Consider the following 22315-nt stretch of genomic DNA (forward strand, 5'->3'; position numbering starts at 1 on the left):
TTGTTCTACGATTGTTAGTGCCGTAAAGCCAGTATATCGTAGCCAAGACACTCAAGAGAGCCATGGAAATAGAATTACTATTGGTCGAGGCTATTGTGTCCATTGTAGCCCTCCCAGTTACCAACTTCATGAATGAATATCTCAGCATATTTAACTTAATAATAGATTGTGGCAAAGAAAGTAGTAAAGGACAATAGTCTTTAATTTATCATAATGTCATCTTTCATAGAAAGCATTGAGGACTCTAGCGATCGTAATGTCATAGCTGTTTTTGTTTTATGTTATATTATCTATTCAATGTATCATGATAATGGTTTAGTTTTTTTTTTTTTTTTTTTTTTTTTTTTTTTGTTTACGGAAAATAAACTGGAATAACAGATGTATTAATTAATTTTGTGTATCTGCTAAGGCAACAACAGCCTTTGGTTTCAATGGAATTGTCCACCGGTCTTGCCATTTTTGATCCAGTTTAAATCATACTGGTAGTTGCGTGAGTGGTGGTAGGAGTGGCTGCGGCTGTGGTGGTGATACCATTGGCGGGACTAAGACCTGGAGATCCTACACGAGAAGATCCCGGTGACGCAGATCGAATGCTATTGACATTGTTGTTGCTATCCTTTCGAACAAACATGCTCTGCAGTCTCGTAAAACTAGACTTTTGGCGCAGTGGAGTATTGCCCTTTTCACTCTGACGAAGGCTCAATACTGTATCGTTCACGGGTGTTCCATTTGTGTTGTTACTCGAGTTGATGGCTGATAAACTACGGCTGCGACTGTGGGTGCCGTTGCTATGACCGTTGGTGATTCTCAGGTTGTTGTTGTTATTATTTGCCTGAATTTCGGACCAAGTTTGATGGTCAGTCGGAGCATTGACGCCAGGAGTTGTGGGGCGAGAGAGGAGATATGAGATGGACTAAAAAAGAAAAGTATAAACGTATTTCTTAAGTATACCAGTCCAAGATTGAGATTCTAAACAATATGTGCATAATATATTGTGAAATTATGTCATACTTGGAACCAAAGCTCATGCTTCTCGCGAGTGGGGGCCTTCATTTTGAGATTGCGGCTGGTAGTCTCGATCAGCAGGCTGACATTTGGCAGATCAGAGTTACTGCTATTGGTAGTCTCATCTGTCACCTGGAAGATGGCCACAATAAATGCTTAAGATGCCAAAAAAAAAAAAAAAAAAAAAAAAATTAATCAAGCAAGCCTATTCTTTTTTAATCAAGAAAAATATCTTAAGCTTGGTACATCTCGACTTACCACTCTTGGATTTTTGTTCGCGTGAGCCCTCAGCTCCTGGATTATTGTTACTCCAGTACAGGGTCTTGGTATAAGGATGAACCCACACATATCGACGATGGCTCTTTTCGCTCATCATGTTGGCCATTCGCCGACGGGTGAATTTCCAGAGGTAGTCTCCAATCATGGTCTGAGTAATCAGCTGGATCATAGTTGGATCTGTCGGCGTCACTTCGTTAGAGCCCGTCGATAACCGACGGCCATTGCGTGATAGATCCCCATGGTTATAATCGGTCGACAAGCTAGAAATCGACCCATTAGGAGATGACCCATTGCCACGATAACGACCCGATACTGTAGCGCCCGTTGAATCTATGATGGCATGGTGATGATGGTGATGATGGTAGTGGGTACTGCTATTGAGGTGTTGCAACATGACCTGGCTAGAGTTTTTGTCATACGTAGAGCTAGTTTGTGAAGAGACCGAGACCAAAGTTGTGGGTGGAGGTCGGGTAGCTGAGGGTTCCTGGTGAGAACCAGGAAGGATAACCACACTGTCCCGCTTCTCATTCTTGTCATTCTTCTCATTAGTTGACGACTGCTGTTGATCTTTGCCTCTGGTATCTGGAGATGAAGTCAACTCTTTATCCCCCTGCTTCTTCGAGGATCCGTTGACTGCAATGGCTGCAGCATTTGACTTTTTCTTGTCTTTTCCTTCTGCTGCTGCGTCGCCAGCTTCCTCAATATCACCATTCTCCATGTGAATCGACTGAATTCGGCCAGTATCTGTTGCATTTGGATCGCCGCCAAAGGCTGAACCAAACGAGACACGGAACTCGCGATCCTCGTCATCATTAAATGATGGACGTTCCGTCGAGGTATCAGTGGGTGCCTCTAGTGCAGGTGATGGTGCGGCAGACGACTGGTTGATAGTTTGACTCAAGTCACAAGTATGGCGACGCTCCTCATCCGTCATTAATGTTGGCTTGCTACGTACCACAGGCTCTTTAACAAGCTCTTCTTCCTCATCAATATGGTCATCTACATCCTTCTCGCCTTCTTTCTTCCCTGATACAACGGCAGCGATGGCTCCAGCAGCGCCAGCAACAGCCGTAGCAGCAGCAACACCCAAAGCTTTAGCATCCAATAGAGATGTAATTTGCTTTGTCTCTGTTCCTGGTTTGCCTGTGATCGTTGTTCCTGTCTCTGTAGCCTTCTTAGTGCCCAACTCATCAACCGACTCGACAGGCTTTGTCACCTCGATTGTAGGAGTGCCAGCCTCAGCCGCAACCGCAGCCTCAGCCCTCTTCTTCTCTTCAGCCTCCTTCTTCTCGGTTTCAATCCTCTCGGTTTCTTTCCTTTCGGCTTCCTTCTTCTCAGTCTCGGCTTCGACAGCCTTGTCTAAGAGATCCTTAAATTCAGGTGCATCATGGATCCAGTCCTTGATCGACTCCGTCATGATCTCCTGATCCTTATACTCTTTCGAGTTGGCTTTGATCCTCTCGGCTTCCTTCTTCTCAGCTTCAATTCTTTCAGCTTCCTTCTTTTCGGCCTCCTTCTTTGCGACTTCAATTCTTTCAGCTTCTTTCTTCTCCGCTTCGATTCTCTCAGTCTCTTTCTTTTCAGCTTCAATCCTTTCAGCCTCCTTCTTTTCAGCTTCAATCCTTTCAGCCTCCTTCTTTTCAGCTTCAATCCTTTCAGCTTCCTTCTTTTCAGCTTCAATTCTTTCAGCTTCTATTCTCTGGGCTTCTCTCTTCTCGGCTTCAATTCTCTCAAGTTCTTTCCACTCGGCTTTCTTCTTCTCAGTCTCGACCTCGATAGCCTTTTCCAGGAGATCCTTGAACTCAGGTACATCATGAGCCCAATTCTTGATTGGCTCCGTCATAATCTCTTGATCCTTATACTCTTTCAAATTGGCTTTAATCCTCTCAGCCTCAATCCTCTCCGCTTCAATTCTTTCGGCCTCCTTCTTCTCAGCTTCAATTCTCTCGACTTCCCTCCTTTCAGCCTCTTTCTTCTCGGCCTCAATCCTTTCGGCCTCAATCCTTTCGACCTCTTTCCTTTCAGCTACCTTCTTCTCAGTCTCAACTTCGACTGCTTTGTCCAAGAGATCCTTGAATTCAGGCACATCATGGATCCAGTCCTTGAGCGACTCTGTCATCATCTCCTGGTCCTTGTACTCTGCACTTGACTTCAAGTCAGATTGAGAAGTGGCCTGAGCCAGCTCTGCAAAGAGTCCTCCACTTGGGAAAGGTGAGCTACGTCCATTGGCATTGACAAAATCATCTGAGAGTGTCATGCTCAGGTCACGAGGGTCAGTCTCAGATCCGTCCAGCAGACCCAACTCTGAAGGAATTCCAGCTCCAGCTCCAACACCGGTACCGAAAGCCATGCTCGAACGCTGAGACAAGACGTCAGGTTCAAAAGTAGCTGCGCCTTCCAAGCGCATAGTCTCAATAGTCTCCTCACGGTCTGCCAACAACTTTATAAGCTCTTCCTTTTCAACCATCAGCTCCTCCTTGGCTGATATCAACTGCTCCTTCTCGGCGATTTCCTGGGTGAGTTTGGATTGGAGATCGCTGATGATACCTTGCTGATGCGCAAAGGAAGACTCTCTAGCCAAGGACGCAGATTTAGGGGATTCCAAGGAGCCGGTTCCAGCAGCTCCAGCAGCAGCGGTAGCGCCAGCAACACCAGTGGCGGCGGCAGAAGCTGCAGCGGCTGCAGCAGCCTCATCAGGACTCAAAGCTTTGTTAGCAGATGAAGTGACCAAGAGAGGTGCATTTGTCTTTTCCTTTTCCAGCTCCTTCTGTTCCAATTCTTGAGCGAGTGCAAGGGCCTCTGCGGCTGCTTTCTTGGCTAATTTCTCCTTTAATGCCATGGCTGCATTTAGCTCATCATTCTTGGCCTGCAAGTCGGCCTTTTCACGTTGAAGACTTGCCATATGTTTCCGCATTGATGAAATATCCTGCTCAGACCGAGATTTGACTAACTCTAATTGGCTAGCCATCTTTTCTTCTTTATCCTTAAGTTGCTCCACTTGTTCTGTGGCAGCATTGAATGCCCTTTGGACCTTGGCATTTTCATGGTTGGCTTTGGTCAACTGAGATTGAAGTTCTGCATTCTGGCTACGGAGTTCTTGGTTCTGTAGCTCCAGATTCCACTGGTCCTCTTTTTGTCTCTCTATAATACATTTCATAAATTAAAATTAAAATTGTTGGATTTAATTTCTCTCATTGTAGTACAAAAAAAATAAATAAACAATTTTTTTTTTTTTTTTTTACCATCACTCTCTTCACGAAGTCGACGTTGTCGGTTCAGCGCATCGATGATCCGTTCTTGCTCATTAATTTTTAGGTCATACTCCTGGTTCAGTTTCTCTTTTAATTCCGCTTGTGAGGTCCAGTAACGGACCTGATTCAACAACTCTTCCTGAATCTGCAATGGGAAAGCAGCGTCGTTGGTGGGAGGAGCCGAGGTCATGTTGACCTTATGTCGTCGAGGTTTGGAAATGATGGGTGTGGTTGGTAGTGGAGCGCTTGGCCCCATGACCGTGCTTGAGCGTGATGTCGGTAGTTCATTTGAAGCGGGTGCTGTTGATCCAGCAGGCTAAACAGCAAAAACAATTTAATTTTTGTTAGATTAGTAGGCCTGACCGTTTTCCTTTCCTTTCACTTGGTAAATCAGCTCATCATGCATAATCAAGAACAAAAACAGAAGAAGGAAAGGAAATGTGTATGAATGTAGAATGTCATTCTCATTAATAGAGCAATGATGACATGTTTGGCTCACTCATTTTCTATCCCTCCCTTACTTCAATAAAAAAAAGTCAAATCGAACCCAATTGAAGAACGTGGATGAGGAAAATAATGATAATCAGAGTATATAAATTGTGCATTTGAAGCTTGAGAGCCACCATTGTCAAAAAAGAAAAAAATTGCATGGGTCCTTCTTTCTAACTTATTAGTTCACTGGCAAAAAGAAAAAAGAAAGAAAAAAAAATTCTTTGTAAAAGAAATGCAATTACATCCTCTCATTCCGCTTCATATGGGCTCCAAGACCGAACCTAGGTCCATGGGAGGATAACAAAAAGAGACTGTAAAAAAAAAAAAAAAAAAAAAAAAGTTCAAATAAAAACCCTGGGTTCCCGCTCTTTTTTTTTTTTTTTGCTCCAAAAGACAATATTGAAATCCATGCGGAAAGAAACAGAGAGCCGTAACAATCAAATAAAATATGACAACAATAATAAAAAGAAATCAATAAGCAATGGTTTATAGCGATGTCCAACAAAGATTGCGGAGAAAAATAAGAGATGAGATCGTACGTAGGGCTTTCACATTCCATCACTTTCATCACTCACGCGGTCCACACGCATAAACCTAAAGTAAGAGGAATTTGTCCGCCTTTGTTGTGTAGAAAAAGGCGCATATGCATGCGGCAAGGCGGAAAGAAAACCTAATGCATCTTCCTCCTCTTTGTTCCAAGCCCCGTATGCAGGAAAAAAAAAAAAAAAAAAAAAAAAAAAAAGGTGGTGTGGATGTGCGAGTGGGAGTAGGAAGGGGTGAGGGGAAACAACAATAACAAACAACCCAACACAGCAAATTGTAAAAGAAAAATAACAAAAAAGACGAGTATTCTGGTTTTTTTTTTCTGTGCTTCGTTCAAAATCAAATATTACCAGCTGTGCATCAATCAAACGCTTTAGTCCCGCAATACCGCTCTCGCCCTCCTGAAATTCTTTCTCGAGAGTCGTCAACTGTTCACGAAAGGTTTCTGGTAAAGGTTGGGCCCCAACATCGTCTGATCCTTCACCTTCTTGTTGTTTTTGTAGTTGTTCCTGTTCATTTAAATGTTGTAATTGTTCATAACAATTCTTGAGATCTTCTTCTCGCTTTACAAATAATAATCCGATCGACTGTGTTAACTGTAAGTCATTATGGATGTTGGCCAATCGAGCCTCAAGTTCTGCTCTAGCTTGGGCAATCGTCTGTACATCGGAAAGAGGAACAGACGTTGAAGAACCTCGAAGCTGTGACTGCGGGGATTGCTGCTGTGGCACGAGGTTGGATGTTGCTGCCACAGGAGACTCCATGGTCTCTTAAAACAAAAAACGAAGAAAAAAAAAACGACTCTATCGTTATTGTTTTTGGTGCTGTGGTTACTTTTTTTTTTTTTTTTCCTAGTCCTATGTTCTCTTCTTAATTGTTGATAAAACTTGTCAAAATGAATAGGAAGCGAAAGAAAGAGGAAGTAGAATTGATTAAAAGCTGAGTTGTGCTATCAGTCTGTTACAAGAAAGAAAAAAGAAGAGGAAGTAGGAAGGAAAAAAAAAAAAAAAAAGGACAAGAGTGTATGTATTTGTGTATGTCAGCAAGCTTGGTATGAACAATAAAGTGTATGCTTTTTTATGAGCATGTGCAAGTTTAAAGAGTAGAGTCCAACGGGCAGAATTCAGTCTTCCCTGGAATCACTTATGCTTCCAAGGTTGTAGACAAAGAGCATTGTGGAAGTTGACAGGGATAGGGGGAGACTTTGGGGCGTGCTTTTTATCTTTATCAAGGTCAGTTGAGTTTTTTGTATTGTAGCTGGGAAAAGTGGGATGCTTGGGTAATATTCAGATAATTCGTCGTTGTAGATAACAAGCGGCAATGATCGTGTTATCGGTTCACAGATGAAAAGGGTGTAAAAGTTGAATACATACGTTACTCCTTTATGAATCCTCTCAAAGGAGACAAGTGAGAAGAAAGAGAAGAGAGGGAAGAAGTGAAAAGTGGTTTTGTAAAAATAATAAAAATAAAAAGATCGAGTGAATGAGTGTAATGTGAATAATAATAGTTAGATGGGGGAGAAGAAAAGTGTGGATGAGAGAGGAAGAAATGGAGAAGTAGATGAGGAAAAAAAAAAAAAAAAAAAATGTTTATTTTTCTTGGAGAGGAACAATGCCACTATTCTGTTCCTCAAGAGTTTGGAGCGGTGCGTGCGCCCAAGGAAGTGCGCAAGAATGAAAATGAGGTGTGCAAAAACTTTGTTTGCCTCCGCCAATTCTGGCCAATAAGAAATCGTGCCTGACTTTGTCAATAGACATAACAGACGCGCTTCTTGATTCAGACACACGATTAAGAAAACAAGATATGAGAATCATTACGTCTTTTTTGTTTATTTATTTACTTTTATTATTTTTTTAGCACCCTCCTCAAACCAGCACAACTTTCTGTCCTGTAGATGGAGATGGTCTCGGTGGATGAATAGCCCCAACACGATGATAAACAGTTCGGGCACGCATGTATGGTTCAGCTGCCCACCACATCTCCGCCATGCGAGCCCCCACTTCCTGCCGCTCTTGAATTACAGCAATGCTAGAAGAGAGCTGTTTCTGTCCTTGCCAAATCTCAGTCAGCCGCTCAAACGTCAGCTCCATTTCTCTACGTCTTGTGAGGGCTTGCTGCTTGGCCTCTGAATCTTCCAACATCAATTTATTTTCACCAGGGATCGGTTCAACATATTGGTAGGGTACTGGGTCCTCTCCTTCAAATGCCTTGTTCTGCATTAATTGGTCTGGCGCCACAAATTCCTCCAGCTCCTTTCGATCGCTGGTAAATTTAATCTTTGCCCGAATAACAGGATCAAGCATAGGTGAGATGGCTTTCCAAAGTGCTCCAAATAACCATGGAGCTTTATGGACCACACAAACACCTAAAAGTTCGGGGTAGCAGGCTTCGGCTGCATGGATGAAGAACTTGACAGTCGGCCAATCCTATTGGAAAGAGAAGTAAGACACGAATAATGACTTTTGCGTTAGGTAATCAGAGAGAAAATTTGATGACTAGATCTCTAAAGGATGCTCATGTAAGGTATAAAACGTAATGCATGTCCATTCACAATGTACCATGTTCGACATAGAAAACGAACTCATATCAAATAAGACCGAAATCGTCTCTGCAGGCGGCTGTAGCATCAGTCTGGCTGTCTCGATGACATAGATGGACAGCTTCTGGACAGCTTGCGGACTCTGTGCATGTTGATAATGCAGACTTGGGTTCAGCAGACTGAAATGTTTCATTCAAACAAGGGAAAAAAAAAAAAAAAAAAAAGAAGAATAACTTTGGTAAGATTACTCTCATGGACGCCTCACGAAATAAAACCATAATACTGCACTTTACCACAAAGGTCGCCCTTGGCGATCATGGCCTCGAAAAATGACTTTGCCATTCTTTAGCTGGTCCAAAAATCCAGGGTACTTTGCTTCGAGGGCCTCTTCTCCTTCCCGGACCACCTCATCCACACCCATCGTGATGCGCCATTCTAGAGCCAAAATTAGCATCTCCATAGCTTTCTCCACATTCCATTTTCTCGCTCTAAGGAACCTCAAAATGGTGGTATCAGGATGTTCAGACTGGACAAATTCCCAAAAGGCCGTATGATACTCTGCAGACGAATACTTAAATGTAAACTTCTTGGAGGGCAGCCATGGTTTCAGTTTAGTTGCAGACCTTTTGAGCGCTGCCGCTGCTGCTGCGGCGCCTCCTGGCAAGAAAATATTATTATGGCCGTTTATATTCCCTTGAAGCGGTGGATTTGAGGTAGGAGGTGAGGATGCAATTGAAGGCTGATGAAATGGTTGGTTGAGACGAGTTGGTGATGCGGGGTGTGGACCATTTGGTCTTGTTTCATGGCAGTGACTGCCATAGTGATGGCGGCTTCCTGTGCCAGTGGCTCCTGGGCTTGTTGGTGACAATGGTGAGTCATCTTGAGATGCTTGATCAGAGTGATGTATGCTGATTCGACGAAGGTTCATACTACTTCTGGTGGGCGAAGAAGGCTCCGAATACCAGAGATGCAACAAAAAGGACCAAATCTCACCGCTATGACAAGCCAAAAGCAAAACAGATAAATTTTAAATACTGGGCATAAGTAAACGAATCATCCACCTTTGCTTTTGACTTCGCCCAGCATCTCACTCTTTGTATTGTTGCACCAGTCATCTGTGTGGCACCTTGTTTGTCACATTTAAGCTCAGGCACAATCAACAACCACTTACAGTGCATCCCATTGTTCTGGTGTCAAGTTACCAAGATGGCCTGCGGATTCTGACTGCTGACGATGATGATGCTTCATGATATACTCCTTTGTATTTCGTCAGGGTTCTTGACTAGCTATTTTTTTTTTTTTTTTTTTTCTGTAATTAAAAATTAAAAATAAAAGCGAATAAAATAGTGGAATGAATGTGAATCAGAAATGTTTTTTTTTTTTGCTCATGCAATGTGGATGGAGAGGACAAAGCCAAAAAGAAAAGAGAGACAAAGCCAAAAGAAAAGAGAGGAAGGGTGGTAAGCGACTGGTAGGAGGTATATACTTAATGCAATGATTGGATAATGCCTTTCGAACATTTCAACATGTTTCATGTCACTGTGTCGTGACAGATGCCGCCACCAGTGCTGTTTTACCTTGCTGCAAAAGTGTGGACACATGACCCATCATCCGCAATGGTAGACCTGGTAGGCTGGTCCAGAAGGGACCACCGGGGTATAGTGCTGCATATATACTCATGCAACCCATGCTCTCTAACCGACAAGTCTGATTGAGCAGACAAAAAAAAAGCTACAAATGAATCCAGCCCTTTCGATCTTGCATGCTCACTTACATCCATTCTACACCATACAGCCCATTGCTTTTTATTCATAATTTTCGTGATGTAAATATTTCTTTTACAAAAGAAAAAAAAGGCTACTTAATCATAGTATGGACGAGAAATGCTTCGAAATCAGCCAGTGCCTTTTCATTAACCCTTTGCAACACAGAGCCTTGAGTTCTAGAATGATTATTGCCTGTCGCTCTGTTACTATTACTACAGGGCCTTTTACTGTTCTCAACCATGTCGCTGCCGTCTGTTCGACGTTTCTGAGACTGAGACAGCAGTTGTGACGGTTGTGTGGAATAATCCAAACATTCCAAGGGGAAGTCGCCGTCCCCAAACTCACTATTACACTGTGTATTCGGTGCATATTCCTGACTAATTGATCGTTTTATCGGTAGCGATGAGGATAGTGATATGGTTGTTGACTGTGATGCTACTTTGACCAATTTTATGTACATATCAAAGTAAATAGGGGACTCCAAGGAAGACTTTGTTCTACCGCCAAACGCACCTCCATCCATAACACCAATCCGCGCGAGTTTTTGTTTAAGTTCAGCAAGTCGTTCACTTTTCTTAATGTAGTTAGCAGCGTCAGCGCCAACAAGCGTTATCTTGTAGAAATAAAAACTGATTGGGTGAGATTCCCAATATTTGGTACATCAAAAACGTTCATTAGCAGAGTTGGGTAAAAGAAAAATAAGCACTACTTACAGCAGATTCGTTATCAACATAAACATTAAATGTCTGTTGGAATTCATCCATAAGTTTGAGCATGAATGAGTATTTGAAAATGACTCCGCCACTGCCAGAGCGGCAGGACGGACATTTGTTGGGCGGCTTGTCATCCGAGAGAGGCCTGGATGAGTAGCAGAAAAACAAAGTAAATATGAAAATAAGTAAATAGAACTATAGGAAAAAAAAAAAAAAAAAAAAGAAAAAAAAAAAGTATACCTCAAGTGATTAGATTTGAAAAATGAAAGGTCCTTTGCTTACCCATATCTATACCCGCAGTTACTGCAGCTTGCAAATGAGAAATCCATAATATGCTCCGGTTCGAATCCCACCACGCAAGCATGTAATCTAAGATATTGAATGTCCTGTAAAGTGCACGCAATGTTCAAAGAGAGGATATTTGGCTTTCTGGTTCAGTATTCGGAAACAGTCTTTAATTTGTTAAGTCTAATAAAGTTTTCATACATACATCACTAGCATCGTTCCTGCATTCTAGCTCCATGCGTGAAGTCAATAGTCCTATCATATTACCATCAAAAGTATTAGTTTTTTTTTTTTTTTTTTTTTTTTTTAAAAAAAAAAAAAGGACAAGAGCATGGAAAGTATAAAAATAGTAGGGTTTCTCTGACTGACCCGTAAGCAACAACGCTCTTGAAGATGAAGGATTATGACGGGTAGATGGACGAGAAGGGGAGGTTGAAGGTCGTAAAACTGGAGTAACTTTTACAAGCGACTCGGTCTCTTTTTTTAAAATATGGGTGAGATCTTGAGGTTCTTGAACTGTTTTGGAGGTAGATACAGTCGTTGTTTCTGGCAATGGTCCTGGGGATATATCCCTGGTCCTGCTTGAGGACGACGATACAATTGGTGCGGGGGTAGCGGTAGCGACGATAGAGGATGCTCGCATTGAACGGGCTGCGATTTGAGCATAGATGGTTCCCGGTGTGTCTGTTCCTAGACCATGCAAGTAACGAGACTTCCGTCTGTACCAGAGAGAGGTTCAGTGGCCCTTGTCGCTCATCATATAACTTATTTCAAAGTTATATACAAAGCAAGAAAGAAAGAGAAAAGAAGTTCTATTTTTTGACTTACAAGCGTAGATCTCTGACAAGAGCGTCCTTTGGATCCAAAATCTGAACGGGCTGAGAACGCTGGTAGCCTTTTCCGCGGAAACCGTTCATGTTAAGCTCAATATACTGACTCTTATTGAGCTTACAGCAAAGATTTTTAAGAAGCAAAAACATGCCCGCTCCAACATTTAGTCGCTGAGCTTCTTCGCAATGCTCGTCCCATAGCGTGACAAGTATAGTTGCTTTACCACCCACTCGTCCCTCGCCCTCTACAATAGGTAAGCTATCATGTTCCGTATAATCCGTCATCACCAACGTAGCCCTGTTTCCAGAGTCTAATTTGTAATAACAGACCTGTGATGTATATAAAGTCGTAGCATATAACGACACAGATATTTAACGCGTTGAGTTGTCTCGATTCTTGGCTTTTACTTTACAAGATAAATATTCGCCGATATATTTTTACATGCCTCGCCAATAAAGTCACAGAACTTATTGACCTCCAACTGACTGACAGTACGTAGTCTGTCTAGATTCTCGATCCTGTCCATGATCTGCTACTTGATTCTCGCTCTTTTCTGATTCATGGTCACTGAAATGCGTGCCAACAGATTACTGGCGGTTTTTTTTAATCAAATAGAACCACAGTCACGAGATTTAGAAAATTGGAATCTTTATTAATAATCAATTATAAGGCAATGTTCGTTCTTCACCAACGTAAGAAATGCGATGGACATTCATATCCTTCTGGATTCTTGTTCAAATAGTTTTGATGATACTCTTCTGCATCATACCATTCACTTGCAGGAACGATCTCTGTAACAATATGCTGTCCCTTGTAGTGCTTCTCTTGAACCTCGGATGTAACCTTTCTAGCTATCTGTTCCTGCTCGGGTGAATGGTAAAAGATAGCAGACCGATATTGTGTTCCGACATCAGGGCCCTGGGAGTTAATGGTAGTAGGATCATGCATCCTATAGAAGAATTCGACTAAATTAGGATAGTTGATCTTGTCGTTGGGAGTGTATTTGATCTGGAGAGCCTCTGCATGCTCAGTCGTTCCAGTGCAGACTTTCTTATAATTAGGGTTGGAGTCATCGCCACCTGTGTATCCAACCTTGGTTTCAATATCCTCATCCTTGTAGAACTTCTGGAATGCCTTCTCGACACCCCTACAGATACAAAACAAAAGCAGAAATAGAGCAGAATGGGATTTGTAAGCAGCCAGTTAAAGTCGTGTGATAAAAAAAGTTTGATATGAATTATCTATGATAAGCTTACCAGAAGCAGCCTGCAGCAAAAGTAGCAGTTTCAGTCATACTGAAGTTAGTGAATGTGAACAAACAAATGAAAGGGGTGAATGAGAAATGAGGAAGGAATTCGAAAAAAACCTCCTTCCGTTTTTTATAGATGTTGCGACCGTTGCACTAAACGCTCAATCCAGCCAATCACAGATCAATTGAGGTGCGAAATATACGTCCGTCCATGTCGCCATTTGCGCAGTGGCGACTATCGCCTATTGATACACTAGACTTGCACAGACAAGCCAAGAGTAAGTGTTTCATCATCACAGATGGATCTTACCAAATGCGGCCTTCTCTTAAGTAACTTTTCATGTCACTCGTCTACATTCACATAGACGTTCAAAGAGCAGAGTTTATTGTAATAGCTCTTTTAAAATGGTCTACCAGTTCTATCTGGCCTTCTTGAAAAGTACGCTTCAAGGACTAGAAATAAAAAGTAAGAATAGAGCATTCCTCCATGATGATTGTCGATCTGTAGTGGCTTTGTGCCCTGTAGAGTACAGGGTGGAATGCATATCACATCTGCATGGCTCTACTGCAACACAACACTCACCTTGTCTCATCCCACTCAACGGCCACTTTTTATGCATACCTTTTTCATTCATTGACATCACGCATCGTCTTTTTTTTTTTTTTTTTTTTTTTTTGTTTTTACAGGGACTACAGGGACAAAACACGAAATAACTATTATAATCTCTTCAAATATTGCCATCATCAACCCTTTAATTACTAATTGTGTACCGGAGAGAACGACAGTTGGACAAAACGTCAAACAGCAAGTAGTCAATCATGCAGCCCCAACCAAGACGACAACCGCCTCTGCCACAACAACGCATGCCCCCTGGCAGTGGACCACCTCCACCTCAAGGACAATACATGCGACAACAACAAGGCCTACCACCACGACCCATGGGCGGACCAGGACCAGGTGGAATGTACCCCCAACACCAAGGAATGGGTGGGCCGATGGGTCCACCGATGGGTCCACCAATGGGTCAAGGAGGCAATTACCCACCGCCTAGTATGCGACCTCGTCCAGCGCCGATGATGCCCATGGGTAACCAGATGCCTATGAATGGACCTCCACGACCTATGGGTGGACCTATGAGCGGGCCAATGGGTGGACCTATGGGTGGACCTCCTATGCCGATGGGCGGCCAGCGGCCTATGGGTGGTCCGAATATACCTCCAATGGGACGACCCGGCCCTCCTCCTAGTATGGGACCTCCTAGACCCAATCCTGGATATAGAGGGCCACCACAAGGACCAGGACCAAGTATGGGACCAGGACCAGGAGGAATGGGGCCAGGGCCAGGAGGAATGGGTCCAGGGCCAGGAATGGGTCCCGGAAAGGGGCCAGGGATAGGTATGGGGCCAGGGCCAGGGCCAGGGCCAGGGTCTATCAGCTCAAGCAGTTCAATTCAATCCGCACCAATATCTCTCTACGGTGGCATTAGTGGAGCTTCCAGTTCACCCAGTAATAATAGTAGTATAACTTCTCCAGCTTACTCTTCAACTCAATCTCCTATGGCACCAATCAACTATCAACCTAAAACGTCGCATGCACCAACGGCAACCTCGCGACCCATCCACTCACCCAGTCCTAGCCCCATTCCAGCTTCATCTTCTGCTTCATCGAGTCCTGCCCCTATTGCTGTGCAGCCATCGCCTAACAACATCAATGCGGTACCCTTACGTCACGAAACTTCTTCTCCAAAAATTCGAAAAGATCCACCGCCGCCACCTATCGCCCGCAATAATGATGTCTCGTCCTCGCCTCAGATCCGCAGTGAAGCTCCTTTACCTTCGCCTAACTCCAGGATAGAGGCTAATTCAAACTCACCATTACCACCAAAGCCCCCAGTTAGGAGAGATACGTCGTCGTCATCAAAGTCGCAAAAAGAAGCTGCTGCATCATCCTCGCCTTTGATGAAAAAGGATGCACCTATTCCGCCACGCAAGGAGATTTCACAGCCCAAGCCTCTACAGCCCATACGCAAAAATCTAATCTCAATATCGTCGCCAACACCATCGCCATCTACGGCAAGTCGTATGAACGAGAAGTCTGATCGAAAGCCCGTCGTGGAAATTGCGCAATTTTCAAAGGAGGGTTTCAACCATGAAGAATGTGAGTTTGTAATGAAATACTTCAGAACGGGAAGGACTACAAAATGACTGAAAAGCTACAGAAGGCCAAGAGTGGAAGACTTTTTTTTAAAGATTAATTCGATACTCAACCGCCTTTATACATTTTATTTCATTTAGATCTCACTCAGAACCTAGCTAATGCTAGCGAGGATACAATTCGAAGTTTTCTGCAATCGCTCAAGGACTCTAAATCATTGGCAGCAGAGGATCTTCAAGAAAACGTGTTTAAGAACTACAACGAATTTGTCACTATTTCGAAAGAAATTTCAAAGCTGGAAAGCGATATGCAAACCTTACGTGGGTTACTGGATGATCTAAAGGCAGCAAGCGACAATCTGGTGGATGATGACGATGAATTTTTGCTCACAGCTGGTAAAAGAAAATGATCTTTAACCTTGTTCTCATACTCGCTACATTTCACATACTGGCATTTTTACATGGAGATTATTATCCCTCAGGATTGGCTTTTTTTTTTTTTTTTTTTTTTTTAACTTGTGATCAATTTGCCTGATTTTAGGTATCGAGGATTCTGCTCCTGTTGTACCAAAGAGAATGACAGTCATGGTCTCAAGCATGTCAGATTTAACGTCTGTCTGGAAAGCCCAAATGATGGCACTATGGGAGGGCATTGAGGGAGCACAGGTAACGTTTCTCTGATAGTTCAGTTATTGTTGACAATGATACGCATCTACACTTGGATTTCTTTCTCTCTCTTTTTTTTTTTTTTTTTTTTTTTTTTTAAAAAAAAAAAAAAAAAAAAAAAAAAACTGAAAAGTCTTTATTTTATTCAACTTATCATGTCTATCTGACTTAGAAAATGCTTCCATATCATCCAAAACGACATTTGATCCGCGAGTCCCCAAGCTTTGTAGAGATCAACACAGCAACCAACAAGATCAAACATCCTGTCCACATTGTACTCATGAATGACACCCTCCTAATTGCAACGCGCAAAAAGAAAACAGCTGCCATCTCAAAATATAAATTATTGGGCGATCGCTGCTGGCCATTAACAGACATTACCATTGAAGACATGAAGGATACAGCAGGTAAAAAAGCGTATTGATATTCCTTGATATATCTTTCTTCTTTCATTCTAAAAGAAGTTTTTTTTTCTTGGATTAAATGGCATCTAATAAATATAGATATTAGGAATGCAATTAAGATTACGCATGGAAACGAGGTTTTTGTGTACAAGACGGAAAAAGGACAGGAGAAGCAAACCATGTTGGTCAATGCAAAGCGTTCTACAGATGAAATGCTTGCAAGGTCAAATGAGTCTCGCAAACGAGGTTTGTTGCAATTTGCGCATTTTTTTTTTTTTTTTTTTTTTTTTTTTTTTTTTTTCATGTACCATTGGTCTACTAGCTTGGTTGTTCATGATATGTTCAAACCATTTTTTTTTCCTTTTTGTTTTTATAACGGCTCATAGGAATGTTTGGTTTTACAGCTGTAAGTGCTCATTAGTTCTCTACTTGGAGGTCAAGATTTATTTTGTTAGACTTGCTGCAAGGCTTATCTATACTAAAACTAGAATAATTCTTTATGCTTAGGCCATGTCGAATCGCGGAGGAATGAAATTTAAGACGTCCATTACCTCAAACCAACCGGATGCGCGCTGGCTACAGGAATTCACGGATGATCTGGATGTATTGATTGCCCAACGAGACTTGGAGGGAGCTGTCGCTGGCGTTGAGAATGGTAAACACTCTATTAGCCTTACTTTTACATACTTGGAAATAGTTAAAAAAGAGACCAAGTCGTTTGACATACACTTCTAACTTTGCTTGAATACTTTTTTTTTTTTTAAAGCTAATGTGATGCTTTCGCAGATGAACTTACCTGCAGCCAAACTGGAAGAAACTAAAAAGCGGCTGGACGAGCGAGTTTCTCGACTGATCCGTGTCATCATTACGGATCTCGGGCAACCTCATATCGTCAAGGTAGCAGTGCAGCGAGACGTGGGATGGTTAGAGCGTTTAGGCTGCTTGGACCAAGCAAGAGACGTTTTCTTAAACAACAGGACTAAGGTTGTCCGACAAAGAATAAGGTAAGATGATGTGGAAACAAACTTGTTGAGGTGAAAGCACCATAGAATCTTGTTAGCTATGGCCGAAGGAAACCCCTGAAGGATTTATTATCGAGATAGTTTGTCTAACAAACATTGTTACTCAATTTATTTTTCTCAGTCAAGCGAAGGCAAAGAAAGACCCAGTTTTATATGTTGAAGAACTGGCGATGATTGTCTTCACGTCGATCAAGAATACGTCTCAATGGTTTGAGCTCGCATTCAAGGATCCAAAGATGACTTCAGCACTCGTAAAATGGGCCAAGCAGGAGATTGAATACTTTGGAGAGTTTTACAAGAATATTGTTTTTGGCGTCGAACAAAGCAACTTTCAAGTCATAGCAGATTGTGCAAAGATCGCTTCTGAACAATGCATCAAAGTAAGAGAGGACAGAATAACTCAAGTAATTTAACTACTGTGGTCATATACTCAAAAGCCTATTATATTATATTTTTTGTTTAGCTCAAAGAAATAGGACTAGATATGGCGTTTGTACTTGAAGCTGTCATAATGCCCTATTTGATTGAGACAATCGCAGAGCACGAGCGACGTTGTCTAGAACGAATGGATGCTATTATTGAGCATGACGATTTTGCAGCTCTTTCTGGAGAAGAGCTTGGTACGTTGATTGTATCTGTAACGATTATTTACTAAGATAAATGTGATTCTCACATTCTTTCTTTGATAATGAACAACTTTTTTATGTCTTTTCCGAACCTTGTAGGATCTACATCACCTCTTTCTGCCAGCATGCTTGCTTTTTATACGATCATGTTACAATTTGTAAACAACATCTGCTTGATTGGCAGCTTGACAGTAAGTGAAAGCCTCATCATAGTATACGTGAAAGTGTTGGGTTGGGATTTTGTTTATTTTATATTGTTCTGATATGTCTTTTTTTAATATATTTATATTAGCTCTACAGCAGGATCGTAGACAGTGTAGCAATATTATTCAAAGCATACGTGAATAGGACGATCCAGGTCTATGAAGAAAAGGGCATGACAGATGATCAGGTTTGTAAAAAGAAAAAAAATCAAGAAGCGATCTGTTCAACGTCTGTGTTTCCAAATGTCGTTAACTAACCTTTTAAGTACATTTTCTACTCTCCATCTGTGACAGCGCGCTGTTGTAAATTCAAACTTCCAGTTCATTTCTGAAAGTTTTATATCCAGAGTGATAGTGCAGCTGAGGGTGAGAGGATGGCTGTTTGTTGATGCAACTGTCCAATTGTTTCAGGAGGCTGATGGTTACTAACTACCCTTTTCCTCTTCATTCTACAGCATCGCTTTGATAGACAAATCCCTGAGCTTGAAGGAGTCCGCGAGGAGCTTGGAGGTATATATTTGTAAAAAAAAAAAAAAAAAAAAAAAAAAAAAAGCCGCGCATTTGTTACATATGGACCAATTTAAGGAGTTGACTAAAGCTTATTTTTTGTTTTTTTTTTTTGTTTTTCCAATAACTCATTAGGTGTTGAGTTATGAGTGTTCCCCTACGACAAAGAATAAATCGCGTTTAAGACTGACTAGACATGTTCTACTTTGACGTTAGAGAAAGACACATGTACATGGGTGTGTAATAATAAAAGAAGTAAAAATACAAGCTAAGAGGAGAATATTATGCAAAAATAGAGGGGCGATTCCAGTTTTGAGGTTCAAATGCCATGCAGAATTGCCCCTTCAACTGTAATCTTGCGCTTTGGTCCATTTTTGGAAAACATTGTTGTGTCAAGTTCACAGGAGAATCCCTTTTGATTGGACCACCGTTCGGCTTTTTTTTAAACTTCAAAGCCTCTCTCCAACAGGGACAGCCAGAGCAATTGATCACGTTGAAATGGTCTCCCTTGTCCTTTTTATTTTTTTTATATTAACCCTCCTATTTCTCTCTCTCTCTCTCTTCTCTCTCTCTCTCTTCTCCCTTTCTTCCTCTATTCCAGGCCCTTTTAATTCTATTCCTTCTCCCAGTTTTTTTTAACAATATTTATTCCACTCACAAATCTTTTTTTTTTTTTTTTTTTTTTTCACGTCATTTTAATACCTACGATATTCCACCAAAGATCTTAAAAAATATGCCTCGAAAAGGGGAAGATGCACCACTCTTGGATAAAGTGGAAAAAGACGGTTCTTTTGATGAGAATGAGCGTGAACTGCTCAAGCAAGCACTGCACAACCAAGTCCGAAGGGTATACAGTGACTTTGCACCAATTTTTTTTTTTTTTTATTTATTTATTTTACTTGAAATGACAGAATTGTCTGATTTTTTATTTATTCTGTTCGATGTTTCTTTGGCTTGCAGGACCGCCGATACACATTTCTTTGCCTTGGGATAGTTGCTATGTTGATTTCGACAGCAGCGCTCATCATGACTTATTTCCTCACGATGCCCACTCCAAGATGTAAGTGTTGAGAGATGTGTCTGCGTGTTTTTTTTTTTTACATTTCTTATATATATATATATATTATGCATGCCTATGATTTGGACGAAATATATGTGAGCATTTAAAAATAAAATCCTAACATTTATATATACAAATATACTCTAGCATCAAGTCCGCTAAATCGCGGGCGCAACGTGATTATGATGGTGTCGGATGGGTTCGGTCCTGCTTCTCAGACCTATGGGCGATCATTCTGGCAATATCAGAACAATTACACGTCAGATCACATAACCTCTCTTGATGAGATCCTCGTTGGATCATCTCGCACTCGCAGTAGCAACAGCCTAGTAACAGACTCTGCAGCTGGCGCTACAGCCTTTTCTTGTGCTTTGAAATCCTATAATGCTGCTATTGGAGGTATAAAAAATTCATTCGAGTTTATTGATGCGAAAAAAAAAAAAAAAAAAAAAAAAATCGATTAGGTTTTAACGTTACACAAATGTATTTTTGTAATTAGTGGATCCAAATGGTGTTCCTTGTGGCACAGTTCTTGAAGCTGCCAAGAAGGCCGATATGTTAACAGGATTAGTTGTAACCAGCAGGGTCACACATGCAACCCCAGCAGCATTCTCAGCTCATGTAGCCCATCGTGATATGGAGGAAATTATTGCAACGCAACAGATTGGCGATTATGAACTGGGACGACAAGTGGATCTCATGTTGGGTGGTGGTCGATGCTTTTTCTTACCCAACACTACGGAAGGAAGCTGCCGTACAGACAGCAGGGATCTCATCAGAGAGGCTCAAACCCACCATGGTTGGAAACATGTCTTGTTTAGTGGAACCGAATTTGAATCTCTGGTAAAGGCTCGTGACGGAGCAGTACCTCTTCCGCTCATGGGCTTATTTAATTCCGATCATATGAACTTTGAGATCGATAGGAGAAACACTCAATCAGATGAGCCTTCATTGAACAGGATGGCAAAAGTAGCCCTAGAATCCCTGAAAGCAAATTCTAGGGAAAAAGGGCGAGGATTCTTCTTAATGATTGAAGGGTCTAGGATTGACATGGGCGCGCACAATAACGATCCCGTGGCTCATATTCACGAAATCTTGGAATACCACAGAACCATCCAGGTGGTTAAGGACTTTGTAGCTCAGAACGAAGACACAATCATGATCTCGACCAGTGACCATGAGACTGGAGGCTTTACGCTAGGATTGCAAGTTGACCCAAAGATCTACCCAGAGTATCTGTGGCGGCCTGAGGTCATTGAGCGTGCGAAATTATCGACCGAGATCTTGACGATGAAGCTCATGGCATTCCACGCAAATGAACCAAAAGTTAAAAGCGCTCATAGCCAGGAACGTCGTCGCCGCGTTGAACATTATGTATCGACCGAGATTTTAGAGAGAGGATTAGGAATCAAGGATCCTTCCATGGATGAGATCGAGTCCTTGGCGGACCCTACAGTACGATCTGCTGATGTCATGCGATTCCTGAGTCGTGCCATCTCTCGTCGAGCTAGTCTTGGATGGACCACCATGGGTCATACAGGTGTAGATGTTAATCTTTATGCTAAGGGCTCACCCGATATTGGGAAGTACACCATGGACAAATTGAGAGGCAATCATGAGAACACGGACATTGGAAACTTCATGTCATGGTTCTTGGATTTGAACCTAAAAGATGTTACAGACCGTCTTGCCAAGTAAGTTCTTTATATATATAATTATTACTACTATTGTTATTAAATAAAAGTATTATGAAGGTTTGGCTTCGTTCATTCAGGTAAGAGTACATTTTAACACTAATTTCCATTTGGATTGACTGATTCATCCGTTAGGTCTAAGAATAAATGGTTCAAGTCCAAGGATGATCTCTCTGCTGCGGAACATCTCTCTGCTATACATGAGAAAACAGGGCGCTAAAACAGCAACAATAACAACAACAACAACAAAAAAGCATACCAGTACTCTCGGACATTTAAGCAAGGGGATATTTAATTCATTTAAATTAGCTACTATATCCATATAAATTTGATGATAGCATTGACATCTGTTTCAATTTCTTAAGGAATTTTTTGGTGAAGAATAAGACGTGGTTAGAGTAGGAGAGGTGTAATACCTTTGGCTGGTGCGAAAAACAGGTTTATCCACAAGAGTATCAAGAAGCCTGACAGTGCCTTCCATCCTTTTCCTCATCTGCAAGATCTCGATCAAAATACGTCGGATCTTCAAAAATGTTTTGTCCGTAAGACAATTGGAAGGAGCTTCCTTTGCTTCTCGGTTAAGATAGAAGTATCTTCCTCCAAGATATATCAAAGGCAAAAACCCAATACTCAATTCAGACATTAAAAATCATAAGCTTCTGTCTTCATTATTCCCTTGTATATATCATTTTCGTTTGTGGAAGCTCCAACGCAAACAAAGTTGAATACATCCTTCATAACTTTGGATATTTTCACAGGGTTATCCGATTCCTCTGTGGCATATCTAGAATCCTTCCTCCTCTCTGCTTCAACCGTACTACGAACTTTGGTCCTTCGTCAGAATAAAACATGGTATCAATTTTTTGGCCATTAACTTGCCTGTAATCGAGATTCCGTTACGAGTCCCTTCTTTGAGGAAAGGCAGCCGAAGGGATTTCTCCTACTTTTAGTTTGATTGATCCATCATCTTTCTCTACTAACATATTGAAAATATCGCTATAAAGGCTCGTGTCCAGCTGCTTTGAC

At 41.7% G+C, this 22315-nt stretch overlaps 6 protein-coding genes across 6 annotated transcripts; 2 read left to right on the top strand and 4 right to left on the bottom strand.

Annotated features, from left to right (window-relative positions):
• Nucleotides 1-350: 350 nt before the first annotated feature.
• On the bottom strand, nt 351-6420 carry BCR41DRAFT_383403 (hypothetical protein). Its single transcript, XM_022027459.1, has 5 exons — nt 5921-6420; nt 4527-4851; nt 1264-4425; nt 1012-1160; nt 351-913 (listed from the first exon to the last, which is right to left on the bottom strand). Exons 1-5 carry the CDS (start codon nt 6332-6334, stop codon nt 470-472), a joined length of 4494 nt encoding a protein of 1497 aa, XP_021885346.1. The 5' UTR covers nt 6335-6420; the 3' UTR covers nt 351-469.
• Nucleotides 6421-7389: 969 nt separating this feature from the next.
• On the bottom strand, nt 7390-9417 carry BCR41DRAFT_383404 (CRAL-TRIO domain-containing protein). The gene is made up of 4 exons (XM_022027460.1): nt 9281-9417; nt 8403-9104; nt 8129-8288; nt 7390-7996 (listed from the first exon to the last, which is right to left on the bottom strand). The coding sequence occupies exons 1-4, from the start codon at nt 9355-9357 to the stop codon at nt 7436-7438; spliced, it is 1500 nt and encodes a 499-aa protein (XP_021885347.1). The 5' UTR covers nt 9358-9417; the 3' UTR covers nt 7390-7435.
• Nucleotides 9418-9893: 476 nt separating this feature from the next.
• Nucleotides 9894-12277, bottom strand: BCR41DRAFT_418680 (hypothetical protein). The gene is made up of 7 exons (XM_022029657.1): nt 12150-12277; nt 11702-12033; nt 11243-11592; nt 11079-11128; nt 10871-10974; nt 10589-10733; nt 9894-10488 (listed from the first exon to the last, which is right to left on the bottom strand). The coding sequence occupies exons 1-7, from the start codon at nt 12228-12230 to the stop codon at nt 9967-9969; spliced, it is 1584 nt and encodes a 527-aa protein (XP_021885348.1). The 5' UTR covers nt 12231-12277; the 3' UTR covers nt 9894-9966.
• A 69-nt stretch (nt 12278-12346) lies between these two features.
• BCR41DRAFT_331313 (reductase) lies at nt 12347-13042 on the bottom strand. Its single transcript, XM_022021790.1, has 2 exons — nt 12961-13042; nt 12347-12851 (listed from the first exon to the last, which is right to left on the bottom strand). The coding sequence occupies exons 1-2, from the start codon at nt 12996-12998 to the stop codon at nt 12389-12391; spliced, it is 501 nt and encodes a 166-aa protein (XP_021885349.1). The 5' UTR covers nt 12999-13042; the 3' UTR covers nt 12347-12388.
• A 323-nt stretch (nt 13043-13365) lies between these two features.
• Nucleotides 13366-18798, top strand: BCR41DRAFT_317301 (hypothetical protein). The gene is made up of 16 exons (XM_022021274.1): nt 13366-13419; nt 13641-15111; nt 15249-15503; nt 15649-15773; nt 15946-16180; nt 16277-16423; nt 16564-16583; nt 16685-16832; nt 16944-17181; nt 17321-17579; nt 17663-17819; nt 17925-18016; nt 18118-18216; nt 18323-18394; nt 18484-18538; nt 18671-18798. The coding sequence occupies exons 2-16, from the start codon at nt 13773-13775 to the stop codon at nt 18682-18684; spliced, it is 3255 nt and encodes a 1084-aa protein (XP_021885350.1). The 5' UTR covers nt 13366-13419; nt 13641-13772; the 3' UTR covers nt 18685-18798.
• Nucleotides 18799-19561: 763 nt separating this feature from the next.
• Nucleotides 19562-21293, top strand: BCR41DRAFT_376490 (alkaline-phosphatase-like protein; the record flags this gene model as incomplete). Its single annotated transcript, XM_022027053.1, has 3 exons — nt 19562-19595; nt 19743-19994; nt 20095-21293. The coding sequence occupies 3 exons, from the start codon at nt 19562-19564 to the stop codon at nt 21291-21293; spliced, it is 1485 nt and encodes a 494-aa protein (XP_021885351.1).
• Between the last annotated feature and the right edge of the window lie 1022 nt (nt 21294-22315).

Source organism: Lobosporangium transversale, assembly GCF_002105155.1.
Source record: "Lobosporangium transversale strain NRRL 3116 chromosome Unknown BCR41scaffold_3, whole genome shotgun sequence".
Lineage (NCBI taxonomy): Eukaryota > Fungi > Mortierellomycota > Mortierellomycetes > Mortierellales > Mortierellaceae > Lobosporangium > Lobosporangium transversale.